Source organism: Pseudopipra pipra, chromosome 11, assembly GCF_036250125.1.
Source record: "Pseudopipra pipra isolate bDixPip1 chromosome 11, bDixPip1.hap1, whole genome shotgun sequence".
Classification (NCBI taxonomy): domain Eukaryota; kingdom Metazoa; phylum Chordata; class Aves; order Passeriformes; family Pipridae; genus Pseudopipra; species Pseudopipra pipra.
The window spans coordinates 22,073,856-22,093,830 of NC_087559.1; the positions used below are offsets into that span (position 1 = coordinate 22,073,856).

Genomic DNA, 19,975 nt, shown 5'->3' on the forward strand with positions numbered 1-19,975 from the left:
GATATAAAACAAGCTGGGGAAAAACAAGAAAAACCCCTCTTACTCTCTTGTACCACCTCCCCACAGTCACCTTGAAACACGAGTTTAATGTTCAAATGTATTTTAAAATTAAGCTTTTGATTACCACAATATCCCAACACATAGAAAGTAAAACAGGAGATGCACAGAAGGAACGTACGGAATTCATCTCCTAAAGCAACAACTGGAGATTGTGAGCACAGTTCCAACGGCAAGAGGAAATCCAAGCCATTATTTCCAGAGTTGCTTACACTACTTTCTACAAACACCTACTGAAGCCTTTTGAAATGAAGTGTTAAGTGTCCCCGTAACAGCAAACAACTGATTAAAGAAAGGGAAGAACTCCAAAGGAGGATTTCCAGCTCACTTCTGAAAAACTAAGGATCTCCACCATAGAAAGACACAACAGCTTATCAGGAGATAACTGTGCTGCAGCAGCTCCTCTGAACCCTCACGAGTAGGGAGGGAGAGGGAAAGCTTAGCCCTCTTTTTAAATCAGACACCAAATTTGATGTGGAAGGAACAACACTCCAACAAAACTGCAGGGAATAAGAAGCCTCCTTTCTAAAGCACCTGGCTGGCTCTGATGGTGCTTGGTTGGGGTTTTGTAGAGCTGTGTCTGTCCTAAAGCAATTCATGCATCTCTGAGACGGCAACTAGAACAAGTAACCAGGCAATTCACTGTGTGGTGTGGAGGGTGGCAAATAAGTTATGCTGAAAAGGATACAGTGATTCAATCAAATATTCAAAATTGCAACTGATGGACAAGGATCATACAGACACTGCCTGAACGGTCTCACGGTGTTTGTGTAACACACAAACTTTCCCAGCGTCTCGCCAACACCTCTCAGTTACCAGTTGTATTTCTCACTAAAATCATGAGGAAGGATCATGGTTCATTCTACCAGAAGCATTTCAGCAGGCTACAAGACTACACAGAGGCCTTTTGACTACAATTCAGTTTCAATTTGAATTAATTTAATCGCAGCTGGAAAAAAAAAAAGAAATCAGGAAAAGCTGTGTCACCAGAGAAATTTGCACCATAGTTCTGTATATCTCCTGGAACTTTAGATTCACCAGACCCGAAACTAAAGATCAGTGAAAGCAGAAGTTTGAGTGTGCATCAAGCAGGCAGGCACACAGCTCCAGAGATAACAATGGAAACTGGAAATGCTTGGCAAGCATTCCATCTTTACTCATCGGATCACTGTCGAAATGCTGGAGAACTAATTAAAGTAAGTCTGTAAGAAGAGATGTGTTGACTAGACCACGTCCTGCCTCAGGATCCTTATCCTTCACTGGATGGATAAGGAGCAGAGATGCACTTGCAGAGATTTCAGCCCAGGCTGTGGGAGCACAGGCATACAGGGAGCCTCCCATCACTGTCACACTCTGCAGGATTAATGACCAGCCAGAGGAAAGAGTCCTGACAGCCCTGGGACAGGACAACAGAGCACGTTCCCTAGGATGCCACTGTCCCAGTGCCAGGCAGGCTCTGTCTGCACGCCCTGGAAAAGCGGCTGCGTGTCGCCTGCGTCCAGGGCTTATCAGCCCATCGCCAGCAGAGCTCTTTGCTGGGCATGTGACTCCTCCATGACCAACTTTTTATTTGGTGCTGCACTAGCTCTGCACTAACAATGCCTTACACATCCATGTCTTAAAGGGCAAAGTACAGGGAATGGAGCAAAGCAAGGAAATAAGCAGAGCCTCACACACACACACGAGAGCTCCCTGAGCTGACAGTGTGCTGTCCTTGCTGCCCATCCCTAGTCCAGCCACGCTCCTCACAGTCAGGAGCAGGAGTGTCCCCCAGGCTGCCTCCCCCCCCAGCTCACACCCCGTGTGCTGGAGACGTGACCTTGCAGAGGGCTGTTATCAGCGCTCCAAGGAGCGGTCCAGAGGGCAGGAGTTCCAACTAAACACACTGGCCCTCACTTCATGAAAGGCAAGGCAGCTCGTGCCCTCTTCTCCAGAAGCACAGGGATTCATTTTTTTTGTTGCTGTTTTGTTTCTGAAAACTTCTTAAGCTTTCCAGAAGAAGCACTGAAGGGAGGCTTAGACCTACAGATCTAGGGACCAGCTTCCTCCTCACATTCCAAAACACCACTACACACCAAAAGGGAGAACATGGAAACAACAAACACACACAGCTCCACCCAGGCCTCTCACTTGTATCTGAGTATCCATTCGCACCTCCCTCACCAGCACCAAATCCCTGTCCCTCCCACTGGCACCGAGACACAAAAAACATGGACTGGAAAGCTACAGAATGAAACACGGACAGTCAAAATGGAATTCACTGTCTCAGTTGTGCTACTGTTCTGTTCACACAAACCTGAGAATAACTTAACACCAGATCACGAGAATGATGATTAATCATGCCAGTACGTCCTGTTTGTAAGAGGCACAAAGTAACAATTAGCATCTAAACAGTATTTTATGGGCTCCAAGTTTATAGGCTCTTAGAGTTTGTCATCAGCAGATACAAAGCTCCAAGATGTAAACTGTACTGGTTCAAAGCTGTCCATAAAGGAAAAATCGCATCTATTTCACTTTCACTCCACATGAAAAGTTCTAACATCTTGTTAAAAAGAGAACTGACACACTCAGCAGCTATTCTGAATCACTGGCATACTTCCTCACTTTCCATATCTTATCACAATTACATCACTACTAATCCATTACATATCCTGATTCCTGTCATCCAGTGACTGAGTAGTTTCTAAAGTGCCTTTTTCAAAGCTAAAATGTGACAGGAAATAAAATGATACACATACTTCTTGTACCAAAACCAGTTTTTAAAAAATATTTCATCTAAAGAAGCCAGAGGCACAGAAGTGCCCCTCCTAAAGTTTGGAGAGCGCCATAGGATTTCCAGCATTTTCTCAGACTTGATATTTGCTAATGTTTTTTACATCTAGTTTATATTTATAATCCAGAAAACAGACATCAGAAAAATCCAGTATTTTCAATCATTCATTTTGATGTTATCTAAAGAAACAGCTGCCAAGATTCAACTCTAGCTATAGGTCTTTTTCTACATAGAAGTCTGCATTTTAACATTCGGATTTACTGGGTTTAGATCTATGAAGCATCAAGAACATTCTGTGGCCAATCCATAGCAGCTTTTAAACTGAAATACAAATACATTTTTAAGGCCAAAAAACAGGCAGAAGCACTTTTCAGAAAAAGAATAAATTCCTTCAAGGGACAGAGATCCCAATATATTGAGTAAATAATATACGCACAAGGGGGGCACAAATACAGGGACAGTATAAACTGACATAGAGTCTGCTTGACTGGATTTATCTTCATTTAATCGTTACTACTGCTCTAAGGGCTGAATCTATTTTACTGCGGTTTTTAAATAAAACGCTCCCTAAAAATATCCCAAACAAACAAAAAGCTCAAAACCCCAGACCAACAGGTAAGCGGGAGGCCGTGGATGAGCCGCCCGGCGGGGTCACATCACCCCGGCTCTGTGGCAAAGCCAAAACCCGAAATTACCGCCGGGAGCCCGGCCCAGCGGGGCAGCGAGCGTTCCAACTCCTCACGGAGCCAGAGCCGGCGACAAAGGGAAAAACACGCCTTCTCCAGCTCGCTTCCCCCTGTCACATCACCCACACCCGGGCATGACGATGGAAAAGCGGGATTTTCAGCACTTTTCCTCACAGCTCCCGTCTCCAGGAGGCAGCTGCCCGGCCATCGGCTGCTCCCCCTTCCACCCGCACCAGCCGCGAGGGAGAACCCGTGGAAGCGCCCGTTAATCTCCCTCACGGGACGGGCCCCATCCCCCCGGGATGGAAAACTCCTCCGGGAGAGAAAGGAGCGAGGGCGGGCGGCGGGGCCGAGCGGCCGCTCCCGCCGGGCCGCCCCCCTCACGCGGGGCCCGGGCCGGTCTCCCCCGCCGCCCCCTCCCCGCACCTGGCAGTGTGAGACGACGAGGCTCTGGTTGCCTTCCCCGTGGTACTTCCATTCATTCTCATCCATCTTCTCCACTTCCATGCCCGGCCCGGGCCGCGCGGAGGGCAGGAACAGCCGCCGGCCCCGCCGCCTCACGCCGCCACCATCGCGGCTGCGCCGCCCGCCCTCGGTCGAGGGAAGTCCCGCCCGCCGCCGCCGCCATCTTGGAGCCGGGCACGGCGCCGCCGCCGCCATGGCGGGGCCGGGCAGGGGTCCGGCCGTGAGGGGAGCGGGACCGGCGGCACAAAAGCGCCTTCTGCCTCCAGAAACGGCCCGTCAAAGGAGTGCTGTGTGCAGTGTTGGGCGCCACAATATAAAAGAAGACATGAAGCCGTTAGAGAGAGTCCAAAGGAGGGACATGAGGGTGGTGAAGAAGCCGCGTGAGGAGCGGCTGAGGGCGCTTGGTCTGTTCAGCCTGGAGAAGGGCAGACTCAGGGGAGACCTCATCGGGGGCTTCAGCAGCATCCTGAGGGGCACGTGCAGATCTCTTCGCTCTCCTGGCCACTCACAGGAGCCGAGGGAACGGCAGGAGCTGAGTCCTGGGAGCCTGAGGTTGGAATCTCAGGAAAAGATTCTTCCCCCAGAGGGTGGTGAGGCACTGAACAGGCTCCCCAGGGCAGTGGGCACGGCCCCAAGGCTGACAGAGCTGAAGGAACTTTGGACAATGCTCTCAGGGACAGGGTGGGATTATTGGGGTGTCCTGGGCAGGGCTGGGAGTTGGATCCTGATGGGTCCTCTCCAGCTCAGGATATCCTGTGATTCCATGGTATTGGGTGCCCGGATAACATCCTTGGGGATCGCCGTGTGGAAAACGAGCTTGCACCTGCAGTGTGCAGATGGTCAAATGCACACACACAAAAAAGGTGGAGTTGTACCTTTGGGGTTGTGTTTGACAGAATCACAGAATCAGTCGTGTTAAAAAAGACCTCTGAGATCAGTCCAACCTGTGCCGGATCCCCACCCTGTCAGCCAGACCAGGGCACTGAGTGCCACCTCCAGTCTTTCCTGAAACACCTCCAGGGATGAGGACTCCCCCACCTCCCTGGCAGCCCCTTCCAAAGTCTTTTCAGATACAGTTTCCAACCACGGCTGGTTCCAATGTTACAGATATTTGCTCTTGCAGTCAGAGTGTATCCAAATAGCTTTGTGCTCCAATACACCGGGTCAGTCAAATGCCCAACAGAGATGTTACAAGCAGAAATACGAAGATCTATGTAACATTCTTTAAAAATTAAACATTAAGCTGTGTTCCTCACCAACATCCCCCCCAATGTATGAATATACACTTACATGATGTACAATAAATATAATCTAAAGATCCAAACTCCCTATCGCAAACACAGGATTAAAGTCTAGAATCCTTAATCCAGTAATTTTTATTTATTTATGTCTAAATGAGTTTTGACTGCAAACAGTGAAACCAGTCCTTCAGTGATCATTTTAAAACAATCCCTGAGGGCTCTCTGAAATCCCCCCCTTTTCTATCCTGCTTCCTCACAAGGCTCTCCATGACACTGGTCAGACTGACAAACACTTGCAAGTTTTACTCTGTATAATTTGAACAGTACCCAAATTTGACTCTGTATTGCAGCCTCTGGGAAAAAAAAAAAAGTCAAAGCAAAGCAAATTATGCCATTTTAATGGAGAGAGAAGATGCACCTAGAAGGCTGAAAATAAAACCTGTATAAATCTGCAATGACTCATTGATCCTTTTTTTAAATGTATGTGGTGCTGTAACTTAATCACTGCTCATCTATTTTCACTAGAACTTAAAAAAATGGAGTTAAACAAAATAAATGCCAAAACACTAATTGATAAGCACTTTTCCTTTTTTTTTTTTTTACATCCTATAGGTGTCTACATGAAAAAAAGAAATCTCTGCTCCTTTGGCCATTTGATAAAGTTGAAAATAATGACAGTGATGTCTTTAAAATATGTTTCTGTCACCTATGTTTGCAAAGTTTCTTTATGTTGTATAACCAGATATGGATATATAGAACATACAAGAATTAACCATTCTGTTCTGACTTACCAAGATTTTTATATAGAAGTCTCACTCAGGACTGGAAGTAAGATTGTGGTATTTATGATACTTGCATTAAAAAATAACTGTACTTTAGAGAAATAGTGCATGGACACTTACTAGGTTTGCATGGAGAAATACAAGGACAGGTAATATCAATATATTGGTTTGCAATGGCAAAACTAATTTGCCTCAGCTTTAAAAGGAACTTTAGCATAGCAAGTTCTTTCATATTTCTGAAGAATACACACCTACAGAGTCAAAAATAAAGCTGAGGTTCTGAGTGCAAGGGTAAACAACAGTGAGAACACCAAATTTTAACATACTCCTTCCTTCTCTCTAGCAGGTCACTTCCCTCTCCACTTTTTCCTCCAGCATTCCAGGTGCAGAACTATCACTTGGCAGTGTTCTGAAAATAAACTGGTGAAACTTGAAAACTGGAGCGACAGAAACCTATATCTTATATTATTTCTGACACACAGGACTATTGTCAAACAGATTTGCAGCCAGAAGTGAGAAAATAGCCATCCTGTCTCTTTATACAAAGACAACACATTAACTGACATGAAATTTCTTCCCCTCCATCTTCTGTCATCTCATGTCTGTAGTTTTTGCTTGGTTTTAAATGGCATTTAAACTCTGGCACTGATGTCACCTCATTACTCATTATTTGTCCCAGCTCATTACTCTGCCAAAGCCCACCAAAACATGATTCCCCTCCCAGCTCCAGCTCAGAACCTCTGCTGTGTCCTTTTCCCAGGCTTTCACATTTGCCATCTTTTACAAATTGTAAGTTCACCAGGGAATGAGAATGAAATGGTAAGGACAGTTCACAGGCCACTTGTTCACTTTGAGGATGAAAAAAAATTACCAGGCAAGTACTTCATGTTACCATTTTTTGCTATAAAAAGCTCATTAAACCCAGACCTGAGGAAAAAAATAGCATTACCTGAGACTCATGATAAAATTGGGTGCCAATAATACAAAGGTCCTGTGGGCTTATGAAGAGGGTTTTTGTTATAAAAGCTACATCTTAGTTCTCCACGTTCCTAAAATGAAAGGCTTCTATACAAAAGAAAGGATATTTTGTTCTTTATGAAAAGAGTAATCATGACACAAAAGATCCTCTCCTGTGACCTAGAAATGTCTGCCTGGAGAAATCAGGATTAAAATCACAAATTCAAGGCAGCGAGTCCCAGAATATTGAACGGACATGACAAAACCACAGTGAAACTGTGCTACAAAATACTATTGCTATTTGTTCTAAACTACTGCCCCATTTTCAGTTTCAAAAGATGCCGTTACGTTTAAATAGGACAGCCAGTTTTGTATTTTTATTATACTCAGGCCAGTAGAAATGGAGCACACTTATGTAACTCACACATCATTCAAATTTTAAAGCTTTGCTTTTTTTTCTCATCTCGCAGCAGGACGACACCACTGCTCCACGCCACAGCTATTTCTTGAATCCTTGGTTTATCTACCTAATCTCACACACACACTGGAAGTGCAGGAAATTCCATGCTCCAACTGTCATTTCACCATCTCAGACTGACTGAGAATCACTGACCCCACAAAGGAAGAAGATCAGAATAGGACTGGAGTGTGTCACTCGACAGCTTTTTTAGAGAACACGTGTGACACTTTGCAAAGGAAAATATTTTAGAAACTAAAGAAGCCAATGGCTTCAGGAATAGGGCTGTAAGGAGCAAGAAAGGTGACTTTAAGTGAATGAAGATAAAGCCACATAGATGTTGTTAACAGACAAGAGCTTGAACAAACTTACCACAGATGTGAATAAACAGACATTATAACCATCAAGAGGTTTAATTACATACAGTCTGAGGGAGGAAATAAAGTAGTAGACACAGCATAAAGAACAACTCTGTCCTGTATATGTAACTCCAAAGAACTGCCAGGACAGACAATTTTTTTTTTACATATAGACAAGACAATTAAAAAACATCTTCCATGCACAGGAGTCCTGAACATTTATTGGGAAAAAAAAATACAACTCATTACCAAGAGGGCATGACCCAAAAGACAAACAAATGAAAAGCAGTGTTTTGAATTTTTGGGAGTGGTAAGAGCAAATATATGGAAAAGAAGATCTAGTTAGGAACTGTAGGAGGTCACTAAAGCAGAAAGCTATGGTGAAATCAGAAAGCTTTGACAGGGTATTTAAGGCAGAAGGGAACAAGAGCAACACCATCTAAGCACCTCCTTAAAATCTGTTCACACAGCCTCTAATCCTGCGGGCAAGGAAGGAAAGATGAAGGGATAAAGAGCTTTTAGGCCTTGCCTTGTATTAAGGGACACACCAGCAACTGGAAAACAAAATGCTCTTTCCATAAAGAGGTGAAAGCAAAGTCCCAGGGCAGAAGTCTTGGAGCTGCAGGACTTTTGGTGCTTCCAAGCCAGGCCAACCCCCCTCAGTGCAGGTTAATGCTGCTCTGTTTGCTCGTGATCAAACACCCTCTGCAGCTGCTCCTGGGTAAACACTTCATTGTCTCATATCACAAACCTCCCCAGCCTTGTGTCCAGCCCTTGGGCCTGTTAATGGTTAGAGGACAGCACATCTTAAACTTCTTCTTGACACCAGCCCTGCGGGAACATCTCTAACCAGTGAAGAGAACACGTAGATTAATCTGGTTTTCAGCTAAACTGACGTTGTTTGGCAACGCACTTCTGTGGGAAAACCTTGAAACCTTCCCCATTAAACCTTTTAATTCACTGAGTGCAAGGTCTCCTGAAGATAAATTACAAATTGATATAAACTGGTCACATGTTACATATCAGCTCATATCCAGAAACTCCAAACTGTACAGCAATATCTGGGGATGATACAGACAGACTGGGCAGCAGTTGCTTTTATACTTACTGATAAATTCAGATTTTTGTTCCCTGGCACAGCTATCAAATATTTTAAAAGATATAATTCCTTAAATTTACACACACCGTGTTTTATTGACTGTAGTGTTAATAATTTTGAAGTGATCTCTGTATCCAAATGGCAGCATACAAAGTTAATGTTCCCTCCAACCAGCTCCCTTGAAGAACCCAGTTTACTGGAATCACCACGGTTGAAATCAATAAACAGAAGCTATAAATAGCCAAGAGACATCATCTCAAACCCTAAACCTCACATTATCTGTCATCTCCAATTCAAAAACACAGATATAATGCAGTTTGCCAAGCAGAGACACCAACATAAGCACTATGGCATCTCAGAAGGGGGATCTTATCCTCCATTCCAAATCTGGCCATCCATTCCGTGTGCTCTCTTGGCATTGCCCTCAGCACATGGACACCCATGTGGCACAGCAGAGCAGATTATTCCTCAAATGAATGGTTTCCTCGGGTGGGAATTTCCCCCCCCCCATGTTCTTTAGCTGACTCAGCAAACCAGTGTGACACACACAGCACGGGCACACAAGTCCTGCAGCCAAAGAATGGGAACACATCCCAAAGCAGGGGGAGCCTGGGATCAGCCATTGTGCTGCCAGCTCCCTCTCACACCACACTAAGCTGATTATGAAACTGCACTTTGAGCAGCTGCAGAACCTCCTGGCAAGGGGAAAGCGCGGGGCCCTTTCGAGGAAAGAAGAAAAGGCACAGAAGGAACAGATATTTCTGGGTGTGCTCTGGAAAAGCAGCAGAGAGCACATCAACAAAGACATGTTTGGGGGGAGAAAACTCTGATTTATTCTGCAGTCCAGGAGCTGCCACTAACAGGTTTTTTTGGGTTGTTGGGTTTTTTTCCTCCCTCAGAAAAACACGTCTTTGATTTCTACCATCCCCTTACTGCTAGATCGACGTTACAAAAGAGAATTGAAGTGACCTGCACCATCAGAGGATCAGTGATAAAGCATTCCACTAAACTCTGTTTATTGATTTAAAACAGCTATTTCAAAGATGACAACCTAAAATTCTCGTGATTAAGGTGGAGGGAAGTGAATATTTAAGAAGTGATTATGAGAACTTCCTGACTGAATGTCTGCCAAAACCAAGTGCAACAGCCATTGCAACGAAATCTTTATGATGGTATCTCACTTGTACACTCATTACTCATACTTATGTTTTTGTTCCATCTCACACCTTTCCAACAGATTTCTAGGAAAAAAAAAAAACCAAGTTGCTTAAGAAAAGAGCTATTCCTAACAGTGACAGGAAGATAAATATACTGAAATACACAGAGATGTTCTAGATCTCTCAAGTCAAGCATTTTAGCAAGGAATTAAATTTAAGATGACTGAGTGAGCATAAATTCTAGATTCAATTCTATATTTATTAAAACAGAGTTAGGCCCCAAAAAGCAGTGAAGCCCCTTCTCACACAAGGCTTGGCACCTTGAAAGCTACAAATCCATCTGGCATGAATTTATAGATTAAAAAAAATATACCTTGATGCTCTACCTGGTGGCTGGTTCTGAACATATCTAAGAATCTGTGATACAATGCAAAAAAAAAAAAGACATTTACCAAATCATACCTGGAGACAGGCATTTAATCACAATTACAGGTTTCCAGGGGTTAACAGTGTTGCAAACGAAATGTAATGGGAAACAGCCTCATCTGCTGGTTTGAGGAGATACAATCAGGTATTTACACATAGTTTAATACTTGCCTCTTTGTTTTTCTTTCTCCATTTACACATCCTAAAGCTCGTACAGGAAAATCCACAGGACTGAATTTTGGAGTCGTTTTTTTGGTTTTGTTTTTTTTTTTGTTCCCAGAAAAACCATTTGCACACTCTCTTCAGATAATTGAGACATCCCAAAAAATTCAGTAAAAGGAGAAGCTCTGAATCTACTTTCTGGCTCCTGGTTGTTAATATAGACAGACATGTCTAAAGAGATTGCTCAAAGACTTCCCATTATTGAAGTTTCTTGTCATTTTACTGAAACTTCATAGTTTCAGTAAATCAGCTATTCCATGGCACTGTTTGTTTCATAAAGAAATGTTTGATGAAGATTTTTGCTGGGGTTCTCTTTAAGTTCATTTAAAAAATAATTTCTGAAATAAAATTACTGAAAAATACTCTGGTTTGTCTCATTAAAGATTAAACCTTTTATTAAGAAGCATTAGCACTGAAACAATAATGGAAAATTTAGTGGGAAACTGTGTGGGATAACAGGTCACCCTGAACTTAAGGATGTATTTTTTGCTGTCTTTTTAGTCTCAATGACATTAAAACCTAAACTTCTGCTAATGTTAACACGAGCTAATGTTGACATGAGCTAAATTCTGAGTGGCTGACTTTGCAGGCTCAGTATTCTTACAAGAATCATCTAAATAACAAGAACAACAACAAAAACCCCCAAATACTTACAGATATTCTTAAAGTGTCCCCTCATCCTTATCTGCTCTCCACTCCTGCAGACTGTCCCTGTTCATCCTTTCCAAACACCTCCTTGTTACCTTTATTGCTGTTGTGTGTCTTACACGGGTTGTCCTTCCTTGCCAAGGCCAGGGGATCCCATACACAAGTGTTTTCCATATCCCTGGGTGGTCTGTCAGCCCCATGTCCCCTCAGGATACTGCTCTAAACTTAACACAATTTGGTTTTGTCAAAGTTAAAGCTATAATGACTCTCATTATTTCATTATCTCGATTGCAGAAAGTACTTTAAAAAACAGCACTCAGGTTACTGAAATTACCTTGGCCTCACAATTCCATCCTTCCTTTAAACTCTTAATTTTCAAAGAGCTGAACAATTCCATTCCCATTCAAATCCAAAGGCTCTGCATTCCCTTAACACTTCTGGAATTCAGGCCACTCTGTCTCAGTGTCTGTGCTCAGATGGAAGACCTTGGATGCACCAGAAGGTGTCCAAAGTCAATGTCCAACAAACAAAAGGAAAAATTTAAAATAGAAGTGATAAAGATGCCCCCAAACTGTGTAAGAAAGGAGAAAAGAATCAAACAAAACAAGGGATGTGCAGAATATCAAAGGCCCGAAGCATTAATTGTTATTTTTGCATGCAAATGGCATTTCAGAGATTAGTGGCCAGAACATAATTTATTGTGATGTGAAAATCCTGCCATGAGTATTTTTTATCAAGGGCACAGCACTAAAACACATTTGTGTAAAGAGGCTTTACAGGAGATTAGATCCACATTGATTCAACCCAAAAATGGCCCTTTCAGGAACAACCTATATTATCTACCAAAATCTCACTCACCAGCAGCTGCTCACAGCAATTATTCAAAAAAAAAAAAAAGCAACACAGCCTAAACAGAACTTACCTCTTCTCTGGTATGTATATTAATATGTATATTAAATTATTACTATTGCCAACTTAAAATACCCCTTTGATTTCAGAGATGTTTTAACTCTCACAGAAATTAAGAAGTAAAATATTTGGTTTCTAAAAATATTTACCTTTAAGAAAAGTAGCCATTCTTCTGCCACCAATTTCCTAAAGCGATAATTTCAAACATGCCTAAAGCAAAATAAGTGTTACTGATAAGCCATTTAAATGACAATAAACACACAGGAACCTTTTCATGTGAATGGGTCTCCCATTCCCCTGAAACAGGGAAAACATTCAACAAGTACTGAAAAATATTGGTGTCACTGACGGGACAAATATAGGAAAGAATAATACTGGAAAAGCTAAAGAACAGTTTGATTGCAACAACATGAATTCAATTATGAAAACAGCCCTTAGAAATCTGGGGGGAACAGAAGGAAAGAGGAGAGACATTCAATGAATCTCAAACAAAAAAATAAACAAATGCCAATTAAAGACTTCAGCATATACTGGTGGGGGAAAAAAAGGTTAAAAATTGATAAGATGAAACTGGAGACAACGGTATTACAAATTATGAATTTAGCTACAATTAAATCATCATTTGGTTCTTCAGAAACATGAATTTAACACTGGGGGTCCTAGTTTAACAATATATTTTAAGGCTACTAATTCACTGGCAGTTTTAAATAAGAATAAAACTATCTGTAGACACAGGCATAAAGCTGAGATGCTGTTGTTGAAAATGGAAGTCCAGCTTTAATTTGCTTAATTATGTGTCTGAAGCAGTGGAAATAATAAGCTGTTCATCACAGCAACATGTTAAATATTTAGTTTACAAGCAGTGAACCACACCAGGAGATAAGCTATGAGAAGAACAATAAGCCAGCACTGCTAAACCAAAAAAAAATTTCAAAAATTCAAATCTTCAGAAATATTGAAGTAACTGCCAGAGGAAACAACTGCTGTAAAATTGCAAATATTCCAAAACTTATTAGCAGAAGGTACAGGGGAAAAAAGTAAATTATTTTTAGCACCCTGTCTGATATGCTGAATATTTTCCAGGTAACTTTTTCCAAAAGCATCATTGTTTGCCCCCATACACAGATAACAAAGCTGATACCAGATCTCAGTATTCCCAACTATGGCACCCTGGGAAGTGATACTGGAACAGATAATTCTCTTTGCAAAAGGAGCTTCCAGGCCATCTAAACCACTGTTGCACTGAGAACACACTACAAAAGGCACACTGCAGTATAGAGTTGCACTGGCCAATCTGGCACAAAACAGGAGCTGTAATAAGGCTGGAAAGAAATGCCTCAGAGAAGCTCTGGATTCATCTTGCCTTTTTAACCCAGTGCTGGGTAAGAATTCCAGTTCTTACATCCATTGTCAAGATGTGGTGCCTGCCAATAAACAAGCATTAACCTCTTCATTTCACGTTGATGCAGAAGTTTAACCAATTTATTTTTGAGAAAATTAATTGAGAATGTAGGGAAATGAATGAGAAGAGAGTCTGTAAAGGACAGAGAAACCACTGGAAGGTAAGAAGGGAAGAGGAGAGGGCAATGAGTTGTCTGGTATGTGCTGTTCTGCTGATTTCTAGTCCCCTAAGCTGCAACAGATACACAGCCCCCTCTGGCTCACAGCTAAAATGAAGCCCTTTTGGGGGGCTCAGTGTTTTAGAACACATTTAGAAAAAGAATCAACATTAAAGGCTTGTGGAAAGAAAAGGACAAATATCTGTTTATTTTAGCAAATACACCCAGCTTTCCCTGAATATACCATCAAGCCATATGGTGCACACATAGTTGTGACACTCAACACAGAAACACAAATTCTTTCCCTTTCTGGTGAGTTGACTCACAGGACAGGTTTCAGCTGCAATCAAATCTTCATTTGATCCTTCAGAAACATGAATCTAACACACAGTTAAACAGTACAAGTGCCTCCAATGTTCATCTAGCTCTGAGCCAAAAGCCTCTTAATGCTAAACATGGGAGGAATTCTACTGACTTCTGTAGAAACTGCAACTTTAAAAGTGTAGCACTGAGTCATTGAAAAACACCTAAACATCACTGAAAACACTAAAGATAAAATCAAGTGTTGCATAAATACAGCAGTTCATGACTCTGAATGAATTTTGTTCAGCAAAACCTTCACCCATCAAAATACCTAATTCCACATCAAATGTTCAGCACTGCTACTAAATTCAAGCACATATTTAATTACCCTTAATTGAGGTCTTAGCATGCACATGTCAGCCACTTCAAAAAATAGCTCACGATCCATATGAAAACATTCAACAATTTCAGTATCAGCCCATCACACTGGGAGGCAAAAAGAACAAGACAACCCTCTCCCAGCACATTTGTACATCTTTTTCCTCCCCAGAGGAAAAACCCCTTGACAAAACCCTTGTATCATCCCTTAACATGCAGTCAGGAGAGATGTGACCTCTGGTATATACAGAAAAAAATCAGCACACTTCCCAGAAGGAAGGATTTGTACGAGTAACATGTTATTTTGAGCCCTAAATAAAATCTTATCTCATCATGCACATTAGGAGAATGCTGTTCCCATTTATTCTTGATAATCCAGCTTCACAGAGTGCAAGAAGGCAAGTCTAAGGGGTTGGCTTTTGTGGTAATCTATTCTGAGAATATATAAAAGCCTACACCACTACAGTTTATGTTCTTTTCCATCACTCCTACATGTGTCTTTATGCAAATCTAACCCTCAGGTTGCACATTTGCAACAGAAACATTCACATAATGCTGTTTTGATGCTAATGATGCTCCATAAATAATATGTAGGGGACTAGTGCAAAGTGTCAGCTGCATATTCATATACATATGTATGGTTACTAAACCAGAATTTCATGTAAAAATGCCACAGAATAGGAATTCTCATTAGTGCTTTACTCACCAATAGGCAGCAGCAAAATAAAACTCAGGTCTTGCAAATAATGTAATTTCTAAGTGTTTCTGCATATCTACAAATCTCAGAGCCCCAGTGGAAGAAAGCAAGTTCCATGCTGGCACTCAGTGTAAAATGAAGTAAGTTCAGTAGTTTGGTGATACAATCCTACTTCTGTGCAACATTCTCTTCTGACTACCAAGACCTACTGGAACAACGAGGGCTCAGGCAGCTTAAGAAGTATTTTCTGGTAGAACCTACCTTTTTCCTCAGTTTCTTGTGTGTTTGTGCATTCTTCATTCATGGAGCAGATAATCCTGGGAATGGTACACACAAGTAATATCAGTCATCTGAGGCCAGAGCCACTAACTGATCACTGAAATGATCAATTTGAGCACAGTTTGCATGACTGGCCTCTAACTGCCTCATCCCAAACATGTCCCTGCAGTCACGCCAGCTCTACAGCAAAAACTGCTTTATGAATAAAGTTCCTTGTACTCACTACTACTGAACTACAATTAAAGTGCATAAAAGTTTATATTCTAAAGAGTTCACATGAAAATCTGCTGCATCACAGCATCTACAAAGGCCATATTCATACTTTTATATTTTTTTTTCTTTTAGAAACACGTTCTATCTCAAAGATGAACTTTCACACTTGGCATATCTCCAGAACTGCAAAATTATTTTTCTCAGATGGGTATTATTTAGCACTAGAGGTTTGCTTGAAACATTACATAACATTATATTAATTTTTCCTCTTCCTGCTACGTTTTACAGTTATTTTATCAGGAGAGACAAAGTCGCAGCTTTGTCTTTCAGTGACTCAAGACTGATTTGCTGTTTTACTTAACTGAACAGACATTAATTTTCTTTTACAGCTTTTGTAGGACGCAGTGTAAGGGGAGGCCTGACTGGCAGCCAAACCCCGCCTGATCATTGCCTGGTGGCAACAGTCTGGGCCTGCCCTACTTGTAGGGCAAGGGGCCAGCCACCCCTGCCCACATCATCTTCCTCTCACCATCATCTTTCCCACCCCTAGGTATGACCTCTCCCACTGTGTTTCAAGGGTAGATGTACCTACCTTGCAATATGCAGCAGAACCAAGGAAGAACTCAGCTCTGATAACAGGGGATGTCAGGCTGACTTGCTGAATCCTTGCCCAGGCCAAGGATTGGTCCCAAAGGAGGACCTTGTTGTCACCAAAAGCCAAACCAACCAATAAACTGCTGGGCTTCCACCTTGCTCTGGGGGTGACCAAGCCTGAAGTCTCCTGCCTAGTCCTGGGCAATACTTCCTGGGGACCAGAACACCTCTGAGTTCCTAAAAATATCACAGGTTGGGCAGGTGCTTGAATTTTGTCTTGATTAACTCCCCCCCTTCCTTTCCATGTGCTGCCCTACTCACTCTAATGGTGCTTGTACTCCCTGAACCATTCCCTCACCCATCCAACCATCCCTTGTGCCCTCTCTGGCAAGGACAGTGGGTCCAGGTGTTCTGCCACGCTCCCAGGGCACAGGGTGGGACTGTGGAGCCACCCTTGAGGGGGGAAACGTGCCCTGCCTGCCCTGCCCAGGGAAAGGGAACTGCCCCCAGTGTTCCCCAGCACAAGGCACCCTTGGAAATATCCACTGCAATGGGACACTCAGGGACAGCAACAAGCACTGCACGAGGCTGCTCTGGCACAGGACCAATTTTAAGCTCAGCTTTTCTCTGGACCACTGCACTTTGTTTCCCACCTCATCCTGCAGTCAGAACTTGCTCTCCTTGCAACTATTTAGGGTGACCATAAATTACAGAGGCCTCTGCTCCAGCATCCACAAGGGCCTGAACCATCTGACAGGATCCATTTTTCCAGGGAATTCAAAGCTCCACCTGAGGACCAGGGTCTTTTCTCGCCCACCCCTGTGCTGGAGCTTGGCCTCCATCTCACTCTGCTTTCAGTTCTCTCCATGGTTGAACATTGGCAGCCCTGGCCCTGGGCGGAGCTCGGCATCCTGATCCCATCCCTCTTGGCCCCCGGAACCGCTGGCTCAGCAATGGGGGGCCCTCCATTGCCAAGGGCACGGTCCCGTCGGGGCTCACGGGGGGAGCAGGAGGTCGAAGGCTCCATCCCTGCTGCTACAACCTTCCACCACTACAGCCAACAGAGGGGCCTCTCCAGCCCTGCCTCCCAAGGCATCCTGAACAAACCCATCCCAACTCCACAGGACAAACTGCTCCCTCTCTGCACAGTCCAGTCTACTCTCAGCAATCCCTGAATCCATTGCAGGGACCTTGCTTTGAGCTCCCCAGGGCCGGGCACCCCGAGGATCTCCCCGAATAATCCTTTCGGTGCGCGCTGGAGTCCTCGGGGTGCCCCAACCCGGGGGGCACCAACAGCACTGTCCCTCCAGGGCCAATTTGGTCCCAAGGCTTCAATGGACAGCCCAAAAGGCATTTCAGGAGGCCTTCTTTGGAACCCACCAACGGGGACGGGGAGGAAGCCACAAGAAGGCCTCATTTCTAAAGGCAGGGGGATCTTGCCTGTGTCCCAGACTGGTCCGGGGATCTGAGGCCCTTCCCGAGAAAATCTCGGTGCCGGCGTGAAGGGCCAGAGATCCCTTGGAGCCACGGGAGAGCAGGCACAGAGTCCCTCCTGCAGGGCCAATTCTGCTGCCTCAACTCAGCTCTTCAAAGAAGCCTCTGAGACTCAGCTGGTGAGTTTCAGAAGCCAGGCATTCCTTGCTTACAACACCCTGCCATGATCCCAGGCCCACGGGTGCCCTGGTAATCAGCTCCCAAAGGGCACACACAGGTATCTCTACTACAGCTGATGGGAGGGGTCAGCATTACAGGAGGATTCATTTTCCTTCCCTGCATTCCTGTTCCACAGTCAGGACATTTTCCAACACTTATCACCATACACACCTACCCTTAGAAGGTTTCCAAGGGGCTTCACCGAGGGCCTTCCCAGGTCTGCTCTGTCTGGAGCCCTCAAAGTCCTCAGTGCCTGCCTTAGGAACCTCAACACAACTCACCTGCTTACACAGCAACTTGGTGCTGCTTGCCTGCTGCCTCACTTCCCTTCTTCCTTCTTTCTTCACCTCCCTTGCTTGGTCCCTTTCAATCCCTTGGCTCAGCTCTGTGCACTTTCCAGGCTACATCCCACTGCAAAAACGATCAGCCCTTGTTACATCTCAACACTCAGGTATCACTCCCCCTTTTTTCCTGACACTTGTCCATTAGGCCAGTGTCTCATGATTTAAAGCAGAGTTTGACTCCTCAGTGACAACAACAGCTACAGCCCTGAATCCTAACACAGGCTGAGACACAAACACGGATGGGAACTCTGAAGGATCCACTTTGTTCTGCTCACCAATCCAAAGGAGCTTTCTGAACTCAAGAAAAAGAGACCCAAGGTCCTTTTTCTGCAACTTCAGCTGCTATAAATGTGACCCACAAGACCTGGAAAGGCCCTTCCCACTTCACCTGCAGGGCTGGCAGTGCCACCACTGGACACGGACCCAGGGGCTGGGCAGGAACGGAGGGGCTGGGGCGTCCAATCCATCGGCCCAGGCGGCACCAGGAGTTCCTGGAGTTCCTGCAGGGGAGAGCCTCAAGACAACAAAGGATTAGGAAAAGGATCATTTTTAACTTTAATAGGTATATCCCCTGCAATATGGGGAGTTGGACAAGGCCTACTGGTGCAACAAGGACACACTCAAGGCTATCTATTCAAAGGATCTACCAGCACTCCAAAGTTATCACTGTCCTTCTTGCAGGGGGAACTCAGCAAACTCTGTTTGCCAAGAGCCTCCTGGAGGATTTTCAGCTTTTAGGGCTCTCTTTTAACCATTTTTCCCCTCACTGTGACTGGGACTGTCACCTGCCCTACAGGGGGAACAGCCCACAAAGTTCACTTGCAGGGATGCCATTAACTCCAAGTCCCTTCTCAGGGGGGTCACTGCACACCTTGGCCTTTGTTTGCCCTCCCCACCAAAGATGATTCCAACAGTTCTCAGAGGTCTGGCAGACCCAGAGCTCTCCTCAGGGAATGCTTTAGCTGCTTAAAGGCTGCCCTTGCATCATCTAGGCAAGGCAGCAAATGCTTAGAGGCTGTTCTGAAAAGTTGGCAGAACAGTCTTACCACACATCCAGAGGGAGCAATCCAGAGTCCACCCCGTCCTACCATTCCCAGCAAGGCAGTTCATGGGCTGTCTGGGGCTCAGGGAGAAGTCAGGGGGCTTCTCTTCTTTCTTTCCCCTTTCCAGATTTTCTCCTTGAAAAACCAAGGTTTCTTGGCTTTCCTTGCTCAAGCAGATGCAGCAAAGGCCATCTTTGCAATCCAATACTGGAAACTACTTGAGGTTGACACTTAGAGGGGTGCTCTCAGGTCCTGCACTCATCAGTCACCTTGGCCATTGGTTCCTTGGCAGGTTCTTGAATTCACGTCCTACAAGCAAACCAGGATGAGCCAATTTAGCTGTTACTGAAACCAATCCAAGCTGGCATTCTGATTTTAAAGGATACTGGCTTTGCCTTACCAGGAGAGATCCCACATTAGGGGTAATACCCACAGGTTCTGCCCTCTCCCACTTTCCTGCAATTCCACTGGCCCACACCACAGGAACAACTGCAGCTGCCACTTCAGTCAGGACCTTGCTGCTGACAGGAGTTATTCCCTGCACAACAAGAGCTGCTGCTTGGACACATTTAGTTCCAGCAATTACAGTTTCAATAGCCCCAGTTTTCCATTTCATTTCTGCCTCAACTTTTCTACTCAATCTCTTCCTAGCAGAGGTTTGGGTGAGTCTGGCA

At 44.2% G+C, this 19,975-nt stretch overlaps 1 protein-coding gene and 1 long non-coding RNA gene across 5 annotated transcripts in view; both read right to left on the bottom strand.

Moving 5' to 3' along the window:
* IPPK (inositol-pentakisphosphate 2-kinase) overlaps positions 1-15,490 on the bottom strand; it is a 41,259-nt gene extending 25,769 nt beyond the window's left edge. The window contains exon 1 of one of the 3 annotated variants that reach the window (XM_064668177.1): positions 15,437-15,490. In XM_064668177.1, coding sequence (XP_064524247.1) covers positions 15,437-15,475 — 39 coding nt within the window. In that variant the 5' untranslated portion in view covers positions 15,476-15,490. Of the gene's footprint in view, positions 1-3,525; positions 3,807-3,942; positions 4,103-15,436 lie in introns of those variants that run through there. The other 2 variants (XM_064668176.1, XM_064668179.1) reach the window with 2 other exon arrangements.
* Positions 15,491-16,108: 618 nt separating this feature from the next.
* LOC135420560 (uncharacterized) lies at positions 16,109-19,435 on the bottom strand. 2 transcript variants are annotated; one of them, XR_010433598.1, is made up of 4 exons: positions 19,305-19,435; positions 18,647-18,758; positions 18,196-18,325; positions 16,109-16,325 (listed from the first exon to the last, which is right to left on the bottom strand). It is a non-coding gene; the product is annotated as an uncharacterized LOC135420560 (long non-coding RNA). The 2 variants fall into 2 exon arrangements; XR_010433597.1 differs by lacking the exon at positions 16,109-16,325 and having other exon boundaries at positions 17,976-18,325.
* Positions 19,436-19,975: the final 540 nt, after the last annotated feature.